Source organism: Oncorhynchus tshawytscha, linkage group LG14, assembly GCF_018296145.1.
Source record: "Oncorhynchus tshawytscha isolate Ot180627B linkage group LG14, Otsh_v2.0, whole genome shotgun sequence".
Classification (NCBI taxonomy): domain Eukaryota; kingdom Metazoa; phylum Chordata; class Actinopteri; order Salmoniformes; family Salmonidae; genus Oncorhynchus; species Oncorhynchus tshawytscha.
This window is the reverse complement of record NC_056442.1, coordinates 20,425,127-20,441,780: the sequence shown is the minus strand read 5'-3', so window position 1 is coordinate 20,441,780 and position 16,654 is coordinate 20,425,127. Positions and strand designations below refer to the sequence as shown.

The 16,654-nt window shown below is 45.6% G+C and overlaps 2 protein-coding genes across 4 annotated transcripts in view; one reads left to right on the top strand and one right to left on the bottom strand.

Annotated features, from left to right (window-relative positions):
* The first annotated feature begins 7,004 nt into the window (after positions 1-7,004).
* Positions 7,005-11,145, top strand: LOC112266680 (transmembrane protein 160). Its single transcript, XM_024444363.2, has 4 exons — positions 7,005-7,283; positions 7,393-7,417; positions 9,226-9,318; positions 9,478-11,145. Exons 1-4 carry the CDS (start codon positions 7,065-7,067, stop codon positions 9,774-9,776), a joined length of 636 nt encoding a protein of 211 aa, XP_024300131.1. The 5' UTR covers positions 7,005-7,064; the 3' UTR covers positions 9,777-11,145.
* Positions 11,146-13,890: 2,745 nt separating this feature from the next.
* Positions 13,891-16,654, bottom strand: part of LOC112267345 (neuronal PAS domain-containing protein 1) — a 43,032-nt gene continuing 40,268 nt past the window's right edge. For all 3 annotated transcript variants that reach the window (XM_042297114.1, XM_042297116.1, XM_042297115.1), the window contains exon 12: positions 13,891-16,439. In XM_042297114.1, the coding sequence (XP_042153048.1) occupies positions 15,448-16,439 (992 nt within the window). In that variant the 3' untranslated portion in view covers positions 13,891-15,447. The remainder of the gene's footprint in view (positions 16,440-16,654) is intronic.

The following is a 16,654-nucleotide window of genomic DNA, read 5'->3' as shown; positions in this document are numbered from 1 at the left end:
GGGACCGAGAGACTGAAAAACAGCTTCTATCTCAAGGCCATCAGACTGTTAAGCAGCCATCACTAGCACAGAGAGGCTGCTGCCTACATACAGACTTGAAATCATTGGCCACTTTAAATAATGAAACACCAGTCACTTTAATAATGTTTACATGTCTTGCATTGCTTATCTCATATGTATATTCTGTATTCTATTGCATCTTAGCCTATGCCGCTCTGTCATTGCTCATCCATATATTTATATATTCTTATTCCATTCCTTTACTTAGATTTGTGTGTATTAGGTATTGGTTAGATATTACTCGTTAGATGTTGCTGCACTGTCGGGACTAGAAGCACAAGCATTTCGCTACACCCGCAATAACATCTGCTCACCATGTGTACGTGACCGATAAAATGTGATGTCTTCTCATGTTTAGTCTAACCCAGGATATTGACAGCTGAGAGGTCTAGGAGGGATGTTCTGTACTGTAGCACACTTCTGCCATTGACTTCAACTAATTAGGTTCTCCAACCTAAAGCTTTCTCCAACATAATATACTCATTCCATTACTCTCAGTTTCTGATCAAATTTCCTTCAGTCCCTAGCCCTGAGCATGATTCAAGTAAACACAGAAACAGATCTTAAAACTGGTGTGTGTGTTTAATTATACTTGTGGGGACTAGAAGTCTCCACAAGAATAGTAAACAAACAAAAATTTGACCAACTGGGGACATTCCGTTCAAATGCTATTTCTAGGGAGTTTAGGATTAAGGTTAGAATTGGTGTTAGGATAAGAATGAGGTTTAAGAGCTAGGGTTAGTTTTAGGGTTAGGTTTTTGATTTAAGGTTAGGTTCTTGATTTAAGGTTAGGGTTTTGAATGGGACTGAATTGTGTCCCCTCACAAGGTTAGTTGTACAAGTGTGTGTGTGTGTACGTGGGTGGGTGTGTGTGTGTCCAGCATGGTCAGAAGTAGGGTGGTGTGACTGAGACCAGAGTGTCAGCTGCTCATCACATCAAAGGGTTGTTGGCCTTCCTGAAAGAACCCTGTCAACACACACAAACACCTTGTTCCTGAGACCCCCCCCGCCTCTCCCTGTGCTCCTCATGCTAAACAATCGTCAGGTAGGGCAGACATGGTCTGTGTCCCCAAGGACTGCAGGGAGACAAAGGGCCCACCGCACAGAGAGACAGACAGGAAGAGGTCCCCCACTTATCCTACAGTGACCAGTCACACATGCACGCACACACATCCGACAGCAGCACTTTAACGTTTTCCACAGTTTGTTGTGTTACAAAGTGGGATTAAAATGGATTTAAACCTTTTTTTAACCATCTACCCTTAATAGTGTGGGAGGGTATTTGTTTTATTTTGTCAAGCAAAGTATAAGGGAGTTTTACTCGTCTAGTAGGTAGGGATAATGCAAAATATATTGGATGCCAACTGCCGTTAAACCTCATTGAAGAAGAAGGTCAACAACCAACTTGACAGAGATTGAAGCATTTTTTAAATAATAATGTGCAAATATCCAGGTGTGTAAAGATCTTAGAGACTCACCCAGAAAGACTCTTGGGTTGAATACTTATCTAGTCAAGATATACTAGTGTTTATTTCTGAAAAATAAAGCAGTGGCAGACCATGTGTAACAACAGGACAGGTACACTTAACCCCTACGGGATGGTTGAGCTAAAGTAGGCTAATGTAATTAGCATGAGGTTGTAAGTGACATGACAATTTACCAGGACAATTTACCAGGACATAGACATATCTGATATGGGCAGAAAGCTTAAATTCTTATTAATGTATTTGCACTGTCTAATTTACATTAGCTATTACAGTGAAATAATACCATGCCATTGTTTGAGGAGAGTGCACAATTATGAACTTGAAATGTATTAATAAACCAATTAGGCACATTTGGGGAGTCCTAATACAACAAATTGAGCAGATATGCATTGGTTCATTTAATCAGTCTAAAACTTTGCACACACACTGCTGCCATCTAGTGGCCAAAATCTCAATTGTGCCTGGGCTGGAATAACACATTATGGCCTTTCTCTTGCATTTCAAAGATAACGGTACAAAAAAACTAAAACAAAAAATAAATTATTTGTATTATCTTTTACCAGACCTAATGATGTCAAGTCTCGCACACCCAAATACCTCTGTGCTGCTGCCACCACAACCTCAATTTTTCTGCAACTTCTGTTCCATCCCTGCAGTACAGTTGATAACCATTGCTATAAATGCTAAAAATCCAATCTTACTGAAACATAAGATTGTATTTTTAGCATTTATAAAAAACTTTAGCCTAAAATGTCATATCCAAATCTAACTGCCTGTAGCTCAGGACCTGAAGCAAGGATATGCATATTATTGATACCATTTGAAAGGAAACACTTTGAAGTTTGTGGAAATGTGAAATTAATGTAGGAGAATAAACACATTAGATCTGGTAAAAGATGATAAAGAAAAAAACATGTTTTTTTGTGTGTTTTTTTGTATCCCTCTGTGTTGGTACAGATCTGCTACTTACACCACTCCTCTCAGGATCCCTCCCCCTAAACCCATCTTCCACTGCCTTAGCATATGACTTCTGCACTATTCTGACCCTGGAAACCTCAACCTGCCTCTCTCTCGCACGGGACATTTCTGATCCCCAGCCCCATGGGCACCCCTACAATTAACACATTCCACTACTTTCCCCCCAATGCCACACCTAGGAACCTCCCTCCGACACACTGCTGCCACATGCCCATAATCTTGACACATGTAACAACTTAGTGCATTTGGCACAAAAGCTTGTACAGGATAACATATATCCTAACATCAAATCAAACTGTATTTGCCACACGCGCCAGTGCAGTTCTTAGGAGAAGACAATATTTACCAAGTAGGCTAAAATAAAAAGTCATAATAAAAAGCAACACAATAAGAATAACGAGGCTATATACAGGGGCACTGGTACCGATTCAGTGCCAGGGATACAGGCTAGTTGAGGTAATCTGTAAATGTAGGTGGGGGCGAAGTGACTATGCATAGGTAACAAACAAACAGCGAGTAGCCGCAGTGTACAAGAGGGGGGGGGTCAATGTAAATTGTCTGGTGGCGATTTTTATGAGTTGTTCAGCAGTCTAATGGCTTGGGGGTAGAAGCTGTTGAGGAGCCTTTTGGTCCTAGACTTGGTGCTCCGGTACCGCTTGCCGTGCGGTAGCAGAGTCTATAACTTGGGTGACTGGAGTCTCTGATAATTTTCTGGGCTTTCCTCTGACATCACCTATTATATAGGTCCTGCATGGCAGGAAGCTTGTCCCCAGTTATGTACTGGGCCGTCCGCACTACCCTCAGTAGCGCCTTACAGTCAGATGCCGAGCAGTTGCCATACCAGGCGGTGATGCAAGTGGTCAGGATGCTCTCGATGGTGCAGCTGTAGAATCTTTTGAGGATTTGGGTGGCCATTCCATATCTTTTAAGTCTCAGGAGTGGGAAAAGGTTTTGTCGTGCCCTCTTCATGACTGTCTTGGTATGTTTGCATCATGATAGTTCATTGGTGATGTGGACACCAAGGAACTTAAAACTCTCGACCCGCTCCAGTACAGCCCCATCAATGTTAATGGAGGCCTGTTCGGCCCGCCTTTTCCTGTAGTCCACGATCAGCTCCTTTGTCTTGCTCACATTGAGGGAGAAGTTGTTGTCCTGGCACCACACTGCCAGTTCTCTGACCTCCTCCCTATAGGCCGTCTCATCGTTGTTGGTGATCAGGCCTACCACTGTTGTGTCGTCAGCAAACTTAATGATAGTGTTGGAGTCGTGTTTAGCCACACAGTCATGGGTGAACAGAGAATACAGGAGGGAACTAAGAACACACCCCTGAGGGGCCCCAGTGTTAAGGATCAGCGTGGCAGACATGTTCTTGCCTACTCTTACCACTTGGGGAGGCCTGTCACAAAGTCCAGGATCCAGTTGCAGAGGGAGGTGTTTGGTCCCAGAGTCCTTAGCTTAGTGATGAGCTTCGTGGGCACTATGGTGTTGAACGCTGAGCTGTAGTCGGTGAACAGCATTCTCACATAGGTGGTCCTTTTGTCCAGGTGTGAAAGGGCGGTGTGGAGTGCGATTGAGATTGCGTCATCTGTGGATCTGTTTGGGCAGTATGCGAATTGGAGTGGGTCTATAGGGTGTCCAGGAGGATGCTGTTGATGTAAGCCATGACCAGCCTTTCAAAGCACTTCATGGCTTCTGACGTGAGTGCCATGGGGCAGTAATCATTTAGGCAGGTTACCTTCGCTTCCTTGGGCACAGGGACTATGGTGGTCTGCTTGAAACATGTAAGTATTACAGACTCGGTCATGGGGAGGTTGAAAATGTCAGTGAAGACACTTGACAGTTGGTAACCGTTTAAAAGTTTTGTTCACATCGGCTACCGATGTGCATGCTCTCGTGCATGCTTCAGTGTTGCTTGCCTTGAAGCGTGCATAAAAATAAATGTTGCTCATCTGGTAGGCTGGCATCAATGGGCAGCTCACATCTGGGTTTCTCTTTGTAGTCCGTAATAGTTTTCAAGCCCTGCCACATTTGATGAGCATCAGAGCCGGTGTAGTAGGATTCAATCTTAATCCTGTATTGATGCTCTGCTTGTTTGATGGTTCGTTTGAGGGCATAGCAGGATTTCTTATAAGCGTCCGGGTTAGTCTCCCACTCCTTGAAAGCGGTAGCTCTAGCCTTTAGCTCAATGCGTATGTTGCCTGAAATCCATGGCTTCTGGTTGGGATGTGTACGTACAGTCACTGTGGGGATGACATCATTGTTGCACTTATTGATGAAGCCGATGACTGAGGTGGTGTATTCCTCAATGCCATTGGATGAATCCCGGAACATACTCCAGTCTGTGTTAGCAAAACAGTCCTGTAGTGTAGCATCCGCGTCATCTGACCACTTCCGTGTCGAGCGAGTGACTGGTACTTCCTGCTTCAGTTTTTGTTTGTTAGCAGGAATCAGGATAGATTTGTGGTCAGATTTGCCAAATGGAGGGCTGGGGAGAGCTTTGTATGCTTCTCTGTGTGTGGAGTAAAGGTGGTCTAGGATTCTTTTCCCCCTGGTTGCACATGTGACATTCTGGTAAAAATTTGGTAAAACGGATTTAAGTTTGCCTGCATTAAAGTCCCCGGCCACTAGAAGCACCGCTTCTGGGTGAGCATTTTCTTCTTTACGGCCTTATAGAGTTGGTTGAGAGCGGTCTTAGTGCCAGCTTAGCTTTGTGGTGGTAAATAGACAGGTATGAATAATATAGATGAGAACTCTTGTTAGAGTGTGGTCGACAGCTTATCATAAGGTACTCTACCTCAGGCGAGCAATACCTCGATACTTCTTTAATATTAAACATCGCGCACCAGCTGTTATTGACAAAAAACACACACCCCCACCCCTCGTCTTACCTGAGGTAGTGTCTCTGTTCTGCCGGTGCATAGAAGATCCCGCCAGTTCTATATTGTCCGTTTCTTCGTTCAGCCACGTCTTGGTGAAACTTAAGATGTTACAGTTAATGTCCCGTTGGTAGGATAATCTTAATAGTAGGTCATCAATTTTATTTTCTAACGATTGCACGTTAGCAAGGAGAATGGAAGGCATTGGGAGTTTACTCGCTGGCCTCCGGATTCTCAGAAGGATCCTCTTTTCCGACATCTTATCTTCATGCAAAGGCGTGGATCTGGGCCTGTTCCAGTGAAAGCAGGATACCCTTCTTGTCGGATTCATTAAAAGGAAAAAATGTCACTTTTCTGATGTCCAGAAGTTATTTTCAGTCATAAGAGATGGTAGCAGCAACATTATGTACATAATAAGTAAAAAAAAAAAAAGGTTTTTTAAAATTACACAAAAAATATAAATTGCGCAATTGTTTGAGAGAATGTAAAACGTCAGCCATGTTCTTCGGCGCCATCTTCGCAGTTCACTTTTCCAGGCACAGATTCAACCTCTAAACTCAAAAGAACAGACAATGGCTTCTGTTTCACCACTCACGCCACCCTGTCTGCTTGGCACCAAATGACAAGCATCACAAACACCGGGAATCTTCCCCTTCAGTTGGTCAACTTTTACATTTACTACCAATAGTTGCCCTTGGCGAGGCATTGGAAAACCTCCCTGTTCTTTGTGGTTGAAATTCACTGCTCGATTTAGGGACCTTACAGACAACTGAATGTGAGCGGTATAGACAGTAGATGAGATAGTAATTCAAAAATCATGTTAAACACGATTATGGCCACTAACTGTGGATAAGAGCATCTGCTAAATTACTAAAATGTCACATGTAAAGTCACAGAGCTAGTCCATGCAATTTATGTGACTTAAGTAAATTATTACCCCTGAACTTTAGGCTTGCAATAAAAGGGACGGAATACTTATTGACGCAAGACATTTCAGCATTTCATTTTTAATTATTTTGTTAAAATGTTTAAAAAAACAATTACACTGACATTATGGGGTACTGTGTGTAGGCCAGTGACAACAAATCCAAACCGTAACACAACAAAACATGAAAAATGTTAAGGGATGTGAATACTTCCTGAAAGCAGTGTACATGGCCTTGCATAGGCTCAAAGCAATAAAGCCCAGCACAGCAATTAAAGCCAGGCACACATTCTACACAGGACCATGTAGAAAAAGTTGAAAGCGTCACCAGGTTCAAAGGTGGCTTCATACCTTTTACATGTTCCCTTACAATTTGAAACACTAAAACTGTTTCATTGGCCTTATGTGATAATGGACTCCATTTTGAGGTCTATCGGCGCCATCTGGTGGCTGAATAAGCTAAACAAACACAAGGTGCATGAAACGTATAAAGAGATTAACCAGATGTACCGAGAGACTCCTTTACCAGTGGTAAAGGAGAAACAGACTACGTTAAACGTTTACAAAATAAAATACACATGTAATAAGGGAAGAATATGACACGGTTTATTTTACATACCAAACGCAGGACGGCGCTACAAATACTACATTTCCCAATATAGTGCACCACCTCTTTCCGTGTGACGTTTGCAGTGTGAAAGTTCACAGGGCATGCTAAGGTCGTGTTTTTAGCGAGCTATGGCTGCCTTGAGTTGGTTTACTTGCAGACAGCTGCCGCGGATTGCATCTCAGTTCGCCCGGGTTGTGAAACACGTCCGTCCGCAGTACCTCGGAGGACTGCCGGCGAGGAGAGTCCACGGGTCTTCGCGGAAATGGGTGGTTGAGAAGGAGCAATGGGGCAAGGCTCGCGTTCCCGAGTATCATCAGCTGACAGAACTCGATAAGGCGGATGCTTTGGTAAATTACAATGAATAGACTCCTTCCTGCATTATGGAAATGATCTGTGTGTGCTGACATCACGCACCTTTCTAAATCACTGGGATTTGTCTTATTGTTTGCTCTGCAGATGCTGAGAAAGTCCCACGAAACCGGTAACTGCACATTTACAGAGCATTCGGAATGTATTCAGACCCATTGACTTTTTCCCCATTTTGTTACGTTACAGCCTTATTCTAAAATGGATGAAATTACCCCCCCCAAATCTACACACAATACCCCATAATGACATAGCAAAAACAGGTTTAGATTTTTTTGCAAATTTATAAAATTAAAATAAACTGATTACATTTATATAAGTATTTTGACCATTTACGCACTACTTTGTTGAAGTACCTTTGGCAGCGATTACAGCCTTGAGTATGACACTACAAGCTTCTCCCATTCTTCAAGCTCTGACAGGTTGGATGAGGAATGTCTCTTCACAGCTATTTTCAGGTCTCTCCAGAGATGTTCAATCGAGTTCAAGTCTGGGCTCTGGCTGTGCCACTCAAGGACGTTCAGAGACTTGTCACGAAGCCACTTCTACGTTGCATTGGCTGTGTGCTTACGGTTGTTGTCCTGTTGAAAGGTGAACCTTCGCCCCAGTCTAAGGTCCTGAGCGCTCTGGAGCAGGTTTTCATCAAGGATCTCTCTGTACTTTGCTCCGTTCAGCTTTCCCTCAATCCTGACTAGTCTCCCAGTCCCTGCCGCTGAAAAACATCCTCACAGCATGATGCTGCCACCACCAGGCTTCACCGTAGGGATGGTGCCAGGTTTCCTCCAGGCGTGACATTTGGCATTCAGGACAAAGAGTTCAGCATTGGTTTCATCAGACCAGAGAATCTTGTTTCTCATGGTCTGAGAGTCCTTTAGGTGCCTTTTAGCAAACTGCATGCAGGCTGTCATGTACCTTTTACAGAGGAGTGGCTTCCGTCTGGCAACTCTACCATAAAGGCATGATTGATGGAGAGCTGCAGAGATGGTTGTCCTTCTGGAAGGTTCTCCCATCTCCACAGAGTGACCAACGGGTTCTTCGTCACCTCCCTGACCAAGGCAATTCTCTCCCGATTGGTCAGTTTGTCCGGGCGACCAGCTCTAGGAAGAGTCTTGGTGGTTCCAAACTTCTTCCATTTAAGAATGGAGGCCACTGTGTTCTTGGGGACCTTCAATGCTGCAGAAATGTTTGGTACCCTTCCCCCGATCTGTGCCTCGACACAATCCTGTCTCGGAGCTCTATGGACAATTCCTTCGACCTCATGGCTTGGTTTTTGCTCTTACATGCACTGTCAACTGTGGGACCTTATATAGACAGGTGTGTGCCTTTCCAAATCAAGTCCAATCAATTGAATTTACCACAGGTGGACTCCAATCAAGTTGTAGAAACATCTCAAGGATGATCAATAGAAACAGGATGCACCTGAGCTCAATTTCGAGTCTCATAGCAAAGGGTCTGAATACTTTTGTAAATAAGGTATTTCAGTTTTTTTATTTGTAATAAATGTGCAAACATTTCTTAACCTGTTTTCACTTTGTCATTATGGGGTATAGTGTGTAGATTGATGGGAGGAAAAACATATTTTTGTACATTTTAGAATAAGGCCGTAACGTAACAATGTGGAAAAAGTCAAGGGGTCTGAATACTTTCCGAAGGCACTGTAGATTAGGAAGAGGTTTAAAGACAGGCTATTTATTTAATTACTATGCTATGCATTTTTTATTAGAATTCCTGTTGGCCCAGTTAGATTAGTTGTTGTAGTGTAAGAAGTTCTGCATGCGTCTCTAGGCTATGTTTACACGTCTGAATCCAGGAACCTCCGCAACATGGGAGAAGCTCCTGACTGCAAACACTGATAGGTTTAGAGGAAGGGATGAGGGGGTTGTTTTCAGACTGGGCTGTAATCTTCGTGTTTTTCTGTTCTAGGTTTCCTGTCTTGGTTCCGTAACGGACTCCTGGCCACCGGTATCGGGGTCATCGCTTTCGTCCAGAGTGACGTAGGACGAGAAGCAGGCTATGGTAAGGAGGCTAGGAAGGGCCAGGGGCAAGGCTCTATTCTGTCGCAGCGAAGCATAATTATCAGGAAAGTCCTTAACGTTGCTGAAACACACCCATTATAAATATACTGCTATCGGTAATCAATCTTTCCGCCTCTCTCTCTCTCTCTCTCTCCCCCAGCCTTCTTCATCCTGGGTGGTGTGTGTGTATCGTTCGGCGGGGCGTCCTACGTGGGCAGCCTGTTTTCCCTGAGGAGGATCATGCTTCTCTCCCTGCCTGCCGTGCTGCTGAATGTTGCTGTGGTGAGCAGCATCGCCCTCTTCTGGCTGTGTGCGGTATCGCTCTACATCGGACGCCTGGAGGTGGAGATTATTCACGAGGATGACGATGACGGAGGGGAGTGCCCAGACTGTCGCGACCGTTGCAACCACTCCCATGGCGACAGGCACCACGGCAACGGCAAAGGCCAAGACAAGTAGAGCGCTTGAGTGGCAAAGGTGACGAAGTGTGCGTTTTGTTTCTTTGTGTGTGAGTGAGACCGAGAGAGTGTATGACACTCAAAGACACGTGGGTACAAAGGGGATCAGTGAAAGGCATGATTTGGTTATGTCCTCTGTGAGAGTAGTTTGTGTGGTTGGGTGATTGTCTTAAATTGCTGTGATAGGTATCAGATGGGGCTGCAGGTAGCCTAGTGGTTAGAGCGTTGAACTTGTAACCGAAAGGTTGCAAGTTCGAATCCCCGAGCTGTCCTGGACAAGGCAGTTTAACCCACTGTTTCTAGGCCGTCATTGAAAATAAGGATTTGTTCTTAACTGACTTGCCTTGTTAAATAAAGATGAAAAAAAATAGATAATATCAGATGTTAGATTTTTTTCAGATGTTAGTTTTATTTTACACACACACACACACACTGTGAGAGTGCCTCATTTGAGTTTATTTACTCCTCATGTTAACTTTATGAATCAACGAGCCCTGTACAATTCCTAAGCCCTACTCTGAGCCAGCTCATGCTGTGTTCACCTAAATATGGTTTTGATTGATGCTATTTTTACATTTTTTTATATCAGTTGATTCTATATCCATACAAAGGACTACTTGGATTCTTTGTAGTAATCCTCGCTGGTGACGTAGAATGAGGAGATGTAGCCTATGTCGACGCGTTGAGTGGATGAACTAGGCCTATGCGAATTGAACGATATAGGGTACAAATAGGTCATTAACAATGGTCTATCTTTCTGGAATTCGATGTCTCTGTGTGCGTGTAAGTCTGGGTTTTTATTTTTATTAGTTCTGTTCTTACAGATAAAAAACTATTTAGGCTTCGGCTTACATTTTTCCAAAGGGCTTTGTGATTCGTATAGCAAATAGCACTTTGCCAGTTTTGTTTTTGTCATGAGTTGTAAATTGCTTTATTAAACATGTTCAATGCAATCTTGAATTCAATATTCAATTTCCATAGAGTCGTTGAACTGCAAAGTAACGATATTTCATACCTTTAGTCAATCGAGGGCTGATAGTTGGGAGCTACAACTTAGTCAAAATACCAACCTTAAGAAACTATACCATTTTGTATAACCTGCATGTTTTGTGTGAGATGATAAGAGTACATTTAGGTATTGTTAGCCTGTAGCCGCCATCCTGACCTGGCCGCTGAGCTACAGAACATGAGCTTGCGAGACCTGGATGGTGGAACCGAGGCGAGTTGGTCTCCGGGTTAGAGATCATCTGTATGGAGTTGCAGTGTGATTGTGTGTTTTGATTTCTGCATGGCCTTCAGTACAACGTATTGTACATCATTAGCCTTTATGTGTGTATGAATGTGTACATAAACACAGTTACAAAATCAAACTGGTGTTATTGCTGTGTGTTTGACCCCTACGCGAAAAGACTACATACTGTATGTTTGTGGTCAATACTTAAAGGTGCTACACAGGATAAAACAAAATGAAAATTGCATTGTAATTTCAGAAAATGTCCATAATATATTTGGCGCTAATAGTGGAATGATAGTGTTTCACTTAATACTTACCCACCATTGCTGTTCTGACTTTGTGGCTGTGTTATATTGTGGAAATCGCTATGTCATGGTTAAAATGCTACACTGTTTGCTCAATTTCAGTTCATGTGAGCAAATAAGCGTGAGTCATTGTCTCATCTAAATCGCAGTGAAATATATTTCCAATAACAAATATAGTTTTTACAACTGTTGGAACAAAACCGGAAGTAAAAAGGCTCAACTTGCATAATTTCTGAAATTACAATGCAAAAAATGTAAAAGTACCCTATGTGTAGCACCTATTTAAAGAGATCAGAATGTTGCATACACACAGGTAGGGTTATCGATCAGATTTGACACCGTAGAAATGGAATAAGAATATGGAATCAAAATGGCTGACATTCCCTTAATTCGTCTTGTGTCGTTCCTGTCACTCAACCAAGCATTGATGCCATGTATTCATCCACCCTCCTCTCTGGGTACACGACACACAGAGCAGCACCTCCCGTGCTGTCTGGATAACACCGCGGGAGGGCGATTTATAGGGATCACTGAGTAGGTTACAGGCCCAGATGCGGGTTATCTCTCATCCATCGATTCACTGGAGAGATGAGAAGGTTCGGGTCGAGGCACGAGCTGCTGAGACTCACCTCTCTGTCCAGAGGTCGGAAGCCCATCCAGGTGCTTCTTGCCATCCCTCTCTGTCCTTCTCTTTCTCTCCACCCCAGGCATTTTGGCGCAGTTAGTTTCTCATGCAGGGTGTGTCTGGGTGCTGCATTGTGCCCCCCCCCCCACCCCCCACCTCCCTTCTCCTCGGCTGCGTCTGACTGCGCAGGCAGCTCTGTTTGGCATGCAGGCGGCTCCTGGGGCCTGGCGCGTCTAAAGGGCATGGCGCCAAGCAGCACACACCCACACTGACAAACACCCAGACCGTGGACTGACTCAACCCACCTCACGGCACCATGGCAGGTTATAGATGAGCGTATTACCCTCCCCTCACGACCTGGACAGAATAGAGGAGGGATGGGGCTGTGGCAGGGAAATAATGAGTGGAACAGGTGGCGTGGGTGGGGATGGAGAGGCTGAAGGAGGAGGGTTGATAGTGTAAAATGAGTGGTAAGATTGAGGAAAGATAAGAGGTGGAGAAGAGAGGGGTGGGGCACGTTGAGGGTGGTGTAGTTGGGGATAGGATGGATGGGGGGGGAGGGAGGGAGGGAGGAGAGGGGGTGTAAAGGAAGGGGGGGGTCTACCTTCAGTTCTCACTCAAATATTTCCTCTCGTGTTTTCCGTTTCAGTGTCAAGCCCATGTTGCCAAGGTACTATTTCCCTAGAGACTGCAGCTCCGTTCAGGGGCTGAGATAAGCCTTCAAAGTCACTGACAGACAGACAGCCAGGGCGTAGGGTTGAGGAGAGACGCCCATGTCCCCCACGAACCCACAGTCCCTATCTGAGATGTAGAGGCACACCTTCACACCCACCATGGAAAAGGCTATCAGCTGAAGAACTCACTCCTGAGAAAGCAAGAGATAAAGGAGGAACCTGAGGTCATTTCTTAACTCTTTTTACGCGTGCGCGCACACACACACACACACACACAGCAGACGTGCGCACACACACACACACACACTCAGCAGACGTGCGCGCACACACACGTACACTCACATTTTCTCCCCAACAACTGCTCTTGTTTAGTATGCGCTTCCTTTGGTCTTGAGAAGGAATGATCCTCCCTCTAATGAACTGGGGCCTGCCACTTGAATGTAAAACAGGATTTAACCCGTCTTCAATGTCAGAGCCCCTCCCTAGGGCTGCCTGGAACAACACAACACCCGCTCTGAAACATACACACGTACGGCCCCTCGGTAACACACACACATGCTCGCATTCGCACACACAGATACACCGGCCATTCGCACAACCCACTGTATGCATACACACGGCCTCAGGCAGACAGACACCCAGCCTGACACACGCACACAGGCATACAAACACTGCCTCAGTCACACACACACGCGCGCACACACACACACACACACACACACACACACACACACACACACACACACACACACACACACACACACACACACACACACACACACACACACACACACACACACACACACACACACACACACACACACACACACACACACACACACACACACACACACACACACACACACACACACACACACACACTTACTTTGTCTAAATCTTCAGATCCATTACATAGAGAGCTTTGGCTCATAAACCTGGATATACAGTATACTGTCTAACGGGTATGTTTTCTCTGCACCACATCAGGCCCGGGTCACTCAAACCGGGTCTACAGGGACCAATATGGATGATGGTTTTTAACATCCGGTACTTTTTCACAAACATTGTTATGCACCCTTGTGCGGGGCAAGTATAGACATACTCAGCCATCACCTTCATCTTCCAATGTCTCGAGACGTAACGTGGAGATGACTTGAGACACCGAGAAGACTTCTCGAGGTACATTCTGAAGGCATGTTTTTCGAGACAGGCAGTCGCCCGGACAACTCTTACCGACAGCCAGTCAGACACTAGAGGGAAATAAGAAAACTTTCTTGTACTCCTCAAATGTAATATTTTATTATCGTCATCAGTATCATAGTATTTATACATGGGTTTGTTTTCATTTGAAGATCAGAAGGGGGTGGTGTATTCAGATTTTATTTGAACAGAACGGGGTTAGAGTCACTGATGTGGCAGGTAAGTGTGTTGTTGTTGTTGCCGAACCAGTGGAATTACAACCGACGCACAGGCGAACAGACATACAGACGGACAGACATCCCCTCGTATGACACACATGGTCCTATACAGCTGACATCCGACCCCTGTCCATCAGTAATTCTTCATTTATAACCAGGACAGCGATTTAAGATATGGGGACATTTTAATCTCTAGAATATTCCGTTTGGGATGATGGTCTTTCTCTCATGGCCTCATAATGTTTGGGGATGGGATTTCTGGAGATGTGTATAAAAATGAATATCTTTGATATGATTTGATATATGTTTTCCACCCCGCCTATAATGACCTTTATATGGATGTTTCAGGACAACCACTGAGAAAAAAAAGCTGCAGTTCTTATTTTATTGACCACAACTGTACTAAATCCCCATGGTCATATTTGAATGACCACACGTTTAATGACCGCGTTTTTAAACTCCTGTGGTCGTTCATTCATGTGGTCCGTTTGTGGTATTCATCATGACCACTCTGTAATTTAACCCTTAATGCACACAAGGAAATTCAAAAGTGCTATGTGTTCATAACACATTTCAGGAAGTGCTCAGACAAATGTGAATTATTCAAAATAAATACCCCCCCCCCCAAATCCTTTATTTTGAATACATTTGTAGAGGGCTTCTGAATTCAACTGTGGCATTTCCCAAAGTATGTTCTCTAGTAAGACAATAGTTCTTACACCTCTCCCACTTCACCCTATGGCAACAACATGACAATATAACAGGACTATGGCTTTCATCTCAAACCCAGCACAGCCCAGCATCTCTAACTTTCACAACACTTCATTCTGTAGGATCATTTTTCAGTTTTTACAAGACTGAAAACATTACAAAGTGACCAGACAGTAGAGGTGTTGTGCGTTCCCGCCTCCCATGCCTTTCTTTCCCAGACGACATCATGACAGAACAGCCTCGGAGTGGAATGGAATGTATCTGAGACTCTCTCACTCTCTCTTTAAGAGATTATTCAGGGGGGGGAACAAAAATGTCATCCATTTTCTTTTTCTCTTTTTTTCATTCACACTTAAGTCAGTCTGACAGGCTCAGGAGCAGTTGTTATAATACTGAGGAAGGAGTAGTGAAGGTATGTAATGGCCCTGTCTCTATGTACAATATGGCTTTAGACATGGAACACTGCACAGTCATTTAACAGCAGCGGAGAGAGGATGTGGTAGAGCAGAGAGGGGGACAAAGCTTGGACAGCTAGTAAAGTCAAGTGTCAAAGTCCACTTAGAGTGTCACCCATCCTGTCACCTGCGTCGGACACCATCTGACTCCCCCACGGAAGCTGTGCAAATGGTCCTTTGTTCAGTTTCCCAGCCCCATATGTCCCAATGTCCTGCCCCCCATGTCTCTCTCTCTAGCCCCTACTCTCTTTCAGTCCTCCTCGGACCCCGCGGCCCCCCTCAGTCCGTTCACACAGAAGGGGTTGAAGGGATTGTCCGAGGCGGAGAACCCACTGAAGGAGGGCAGGCCGGCCAGCCTCTGGAGGTGGGGGAAGAAGGCTGGGGGGCCCTTGTGGTGGTCGGAGCGCAGCCCCTCAGCACCGAGGTGGGAGTGGGGCAGCTCTGGGGGCGCATAGCGGATGGTACTGGGGGCGTACAGGCTCTGTGGCCCCTGGGGGCCGAGGGCCAGGGGGTGAAACAACACCCGTCCTGCAGCACCCCCCGCTGCCAGTCTATGCAACAGCTCAAAGTCCGGCCCGCCCCCCCTGCCTCCAGACAACATTCCCCGCTCCTCACACGGTAGAGGGGAGGAGCCGGACATCGGAGGGGACATGGAGGGGGAGGGCGGGGTGAAAATACCATTGGGTGGGGCTTCACTGCTGGAGGAGGAGTCCGGGATAGGGGTGAGGGGACTGTCGCCGTTCAGGCTACCGCAGGGTGTGTGTGTGTGTGAGGGTAGGGGTTGTATGTGTGAGGAGGTGTGTGTGTGTGTCCAGCGACCCCCTGCAATCAGTGCCTCATGTTCAGTCTTGATGTTGGGGCGGCCAGAGAGAGGCGAGGACACTACACTCTTCAGGTGCTGGATTACCGCACGGCCGTTGTGCGCCCCGCCGCCCCTCATGGGTGTCTCCTCGCCTCGTTTCGAAGGCCCCTCCTCTCGTTTGACACTCGCGCTGTCTCCCCCATGCTCCCACTCTCTCTCCTCTCCCCCGCTCTCACTGCCCAGGTCTGAGGAGGCTGACACACTCCGCTCTCTCTGGCGGAACTCTTCCAGGCGACGCCGCGTTTCCGCGGGAGCACCCTCAGAGTCAGACCGCAGCGGACGTTTCCTCCTGTCCCCTGATTGGACACCGGGATTATAGATCTCTCTCAGTTTCGAGTCAGGGTCACCTTTACACACAGAGCTTTTCATTGGTTGTGGGCCTGGGAAGGGGAAAAGAGTTGGATGTATCATTACATTTTAGTCATTTAGCAGACACTCTTATCCAGAGTGACTTACAGGAGCAATAAGAGTTAAGTGCCTTGCTCAAGGGCACATCGACAGATTGTTCACCTAGTGGTCTCGGGGATTCGAACCAGCGACCTTTTGATTACTGGTCTATTGCTCTTAGCCGGTAGGCTACCTGCTGCCCCATCAT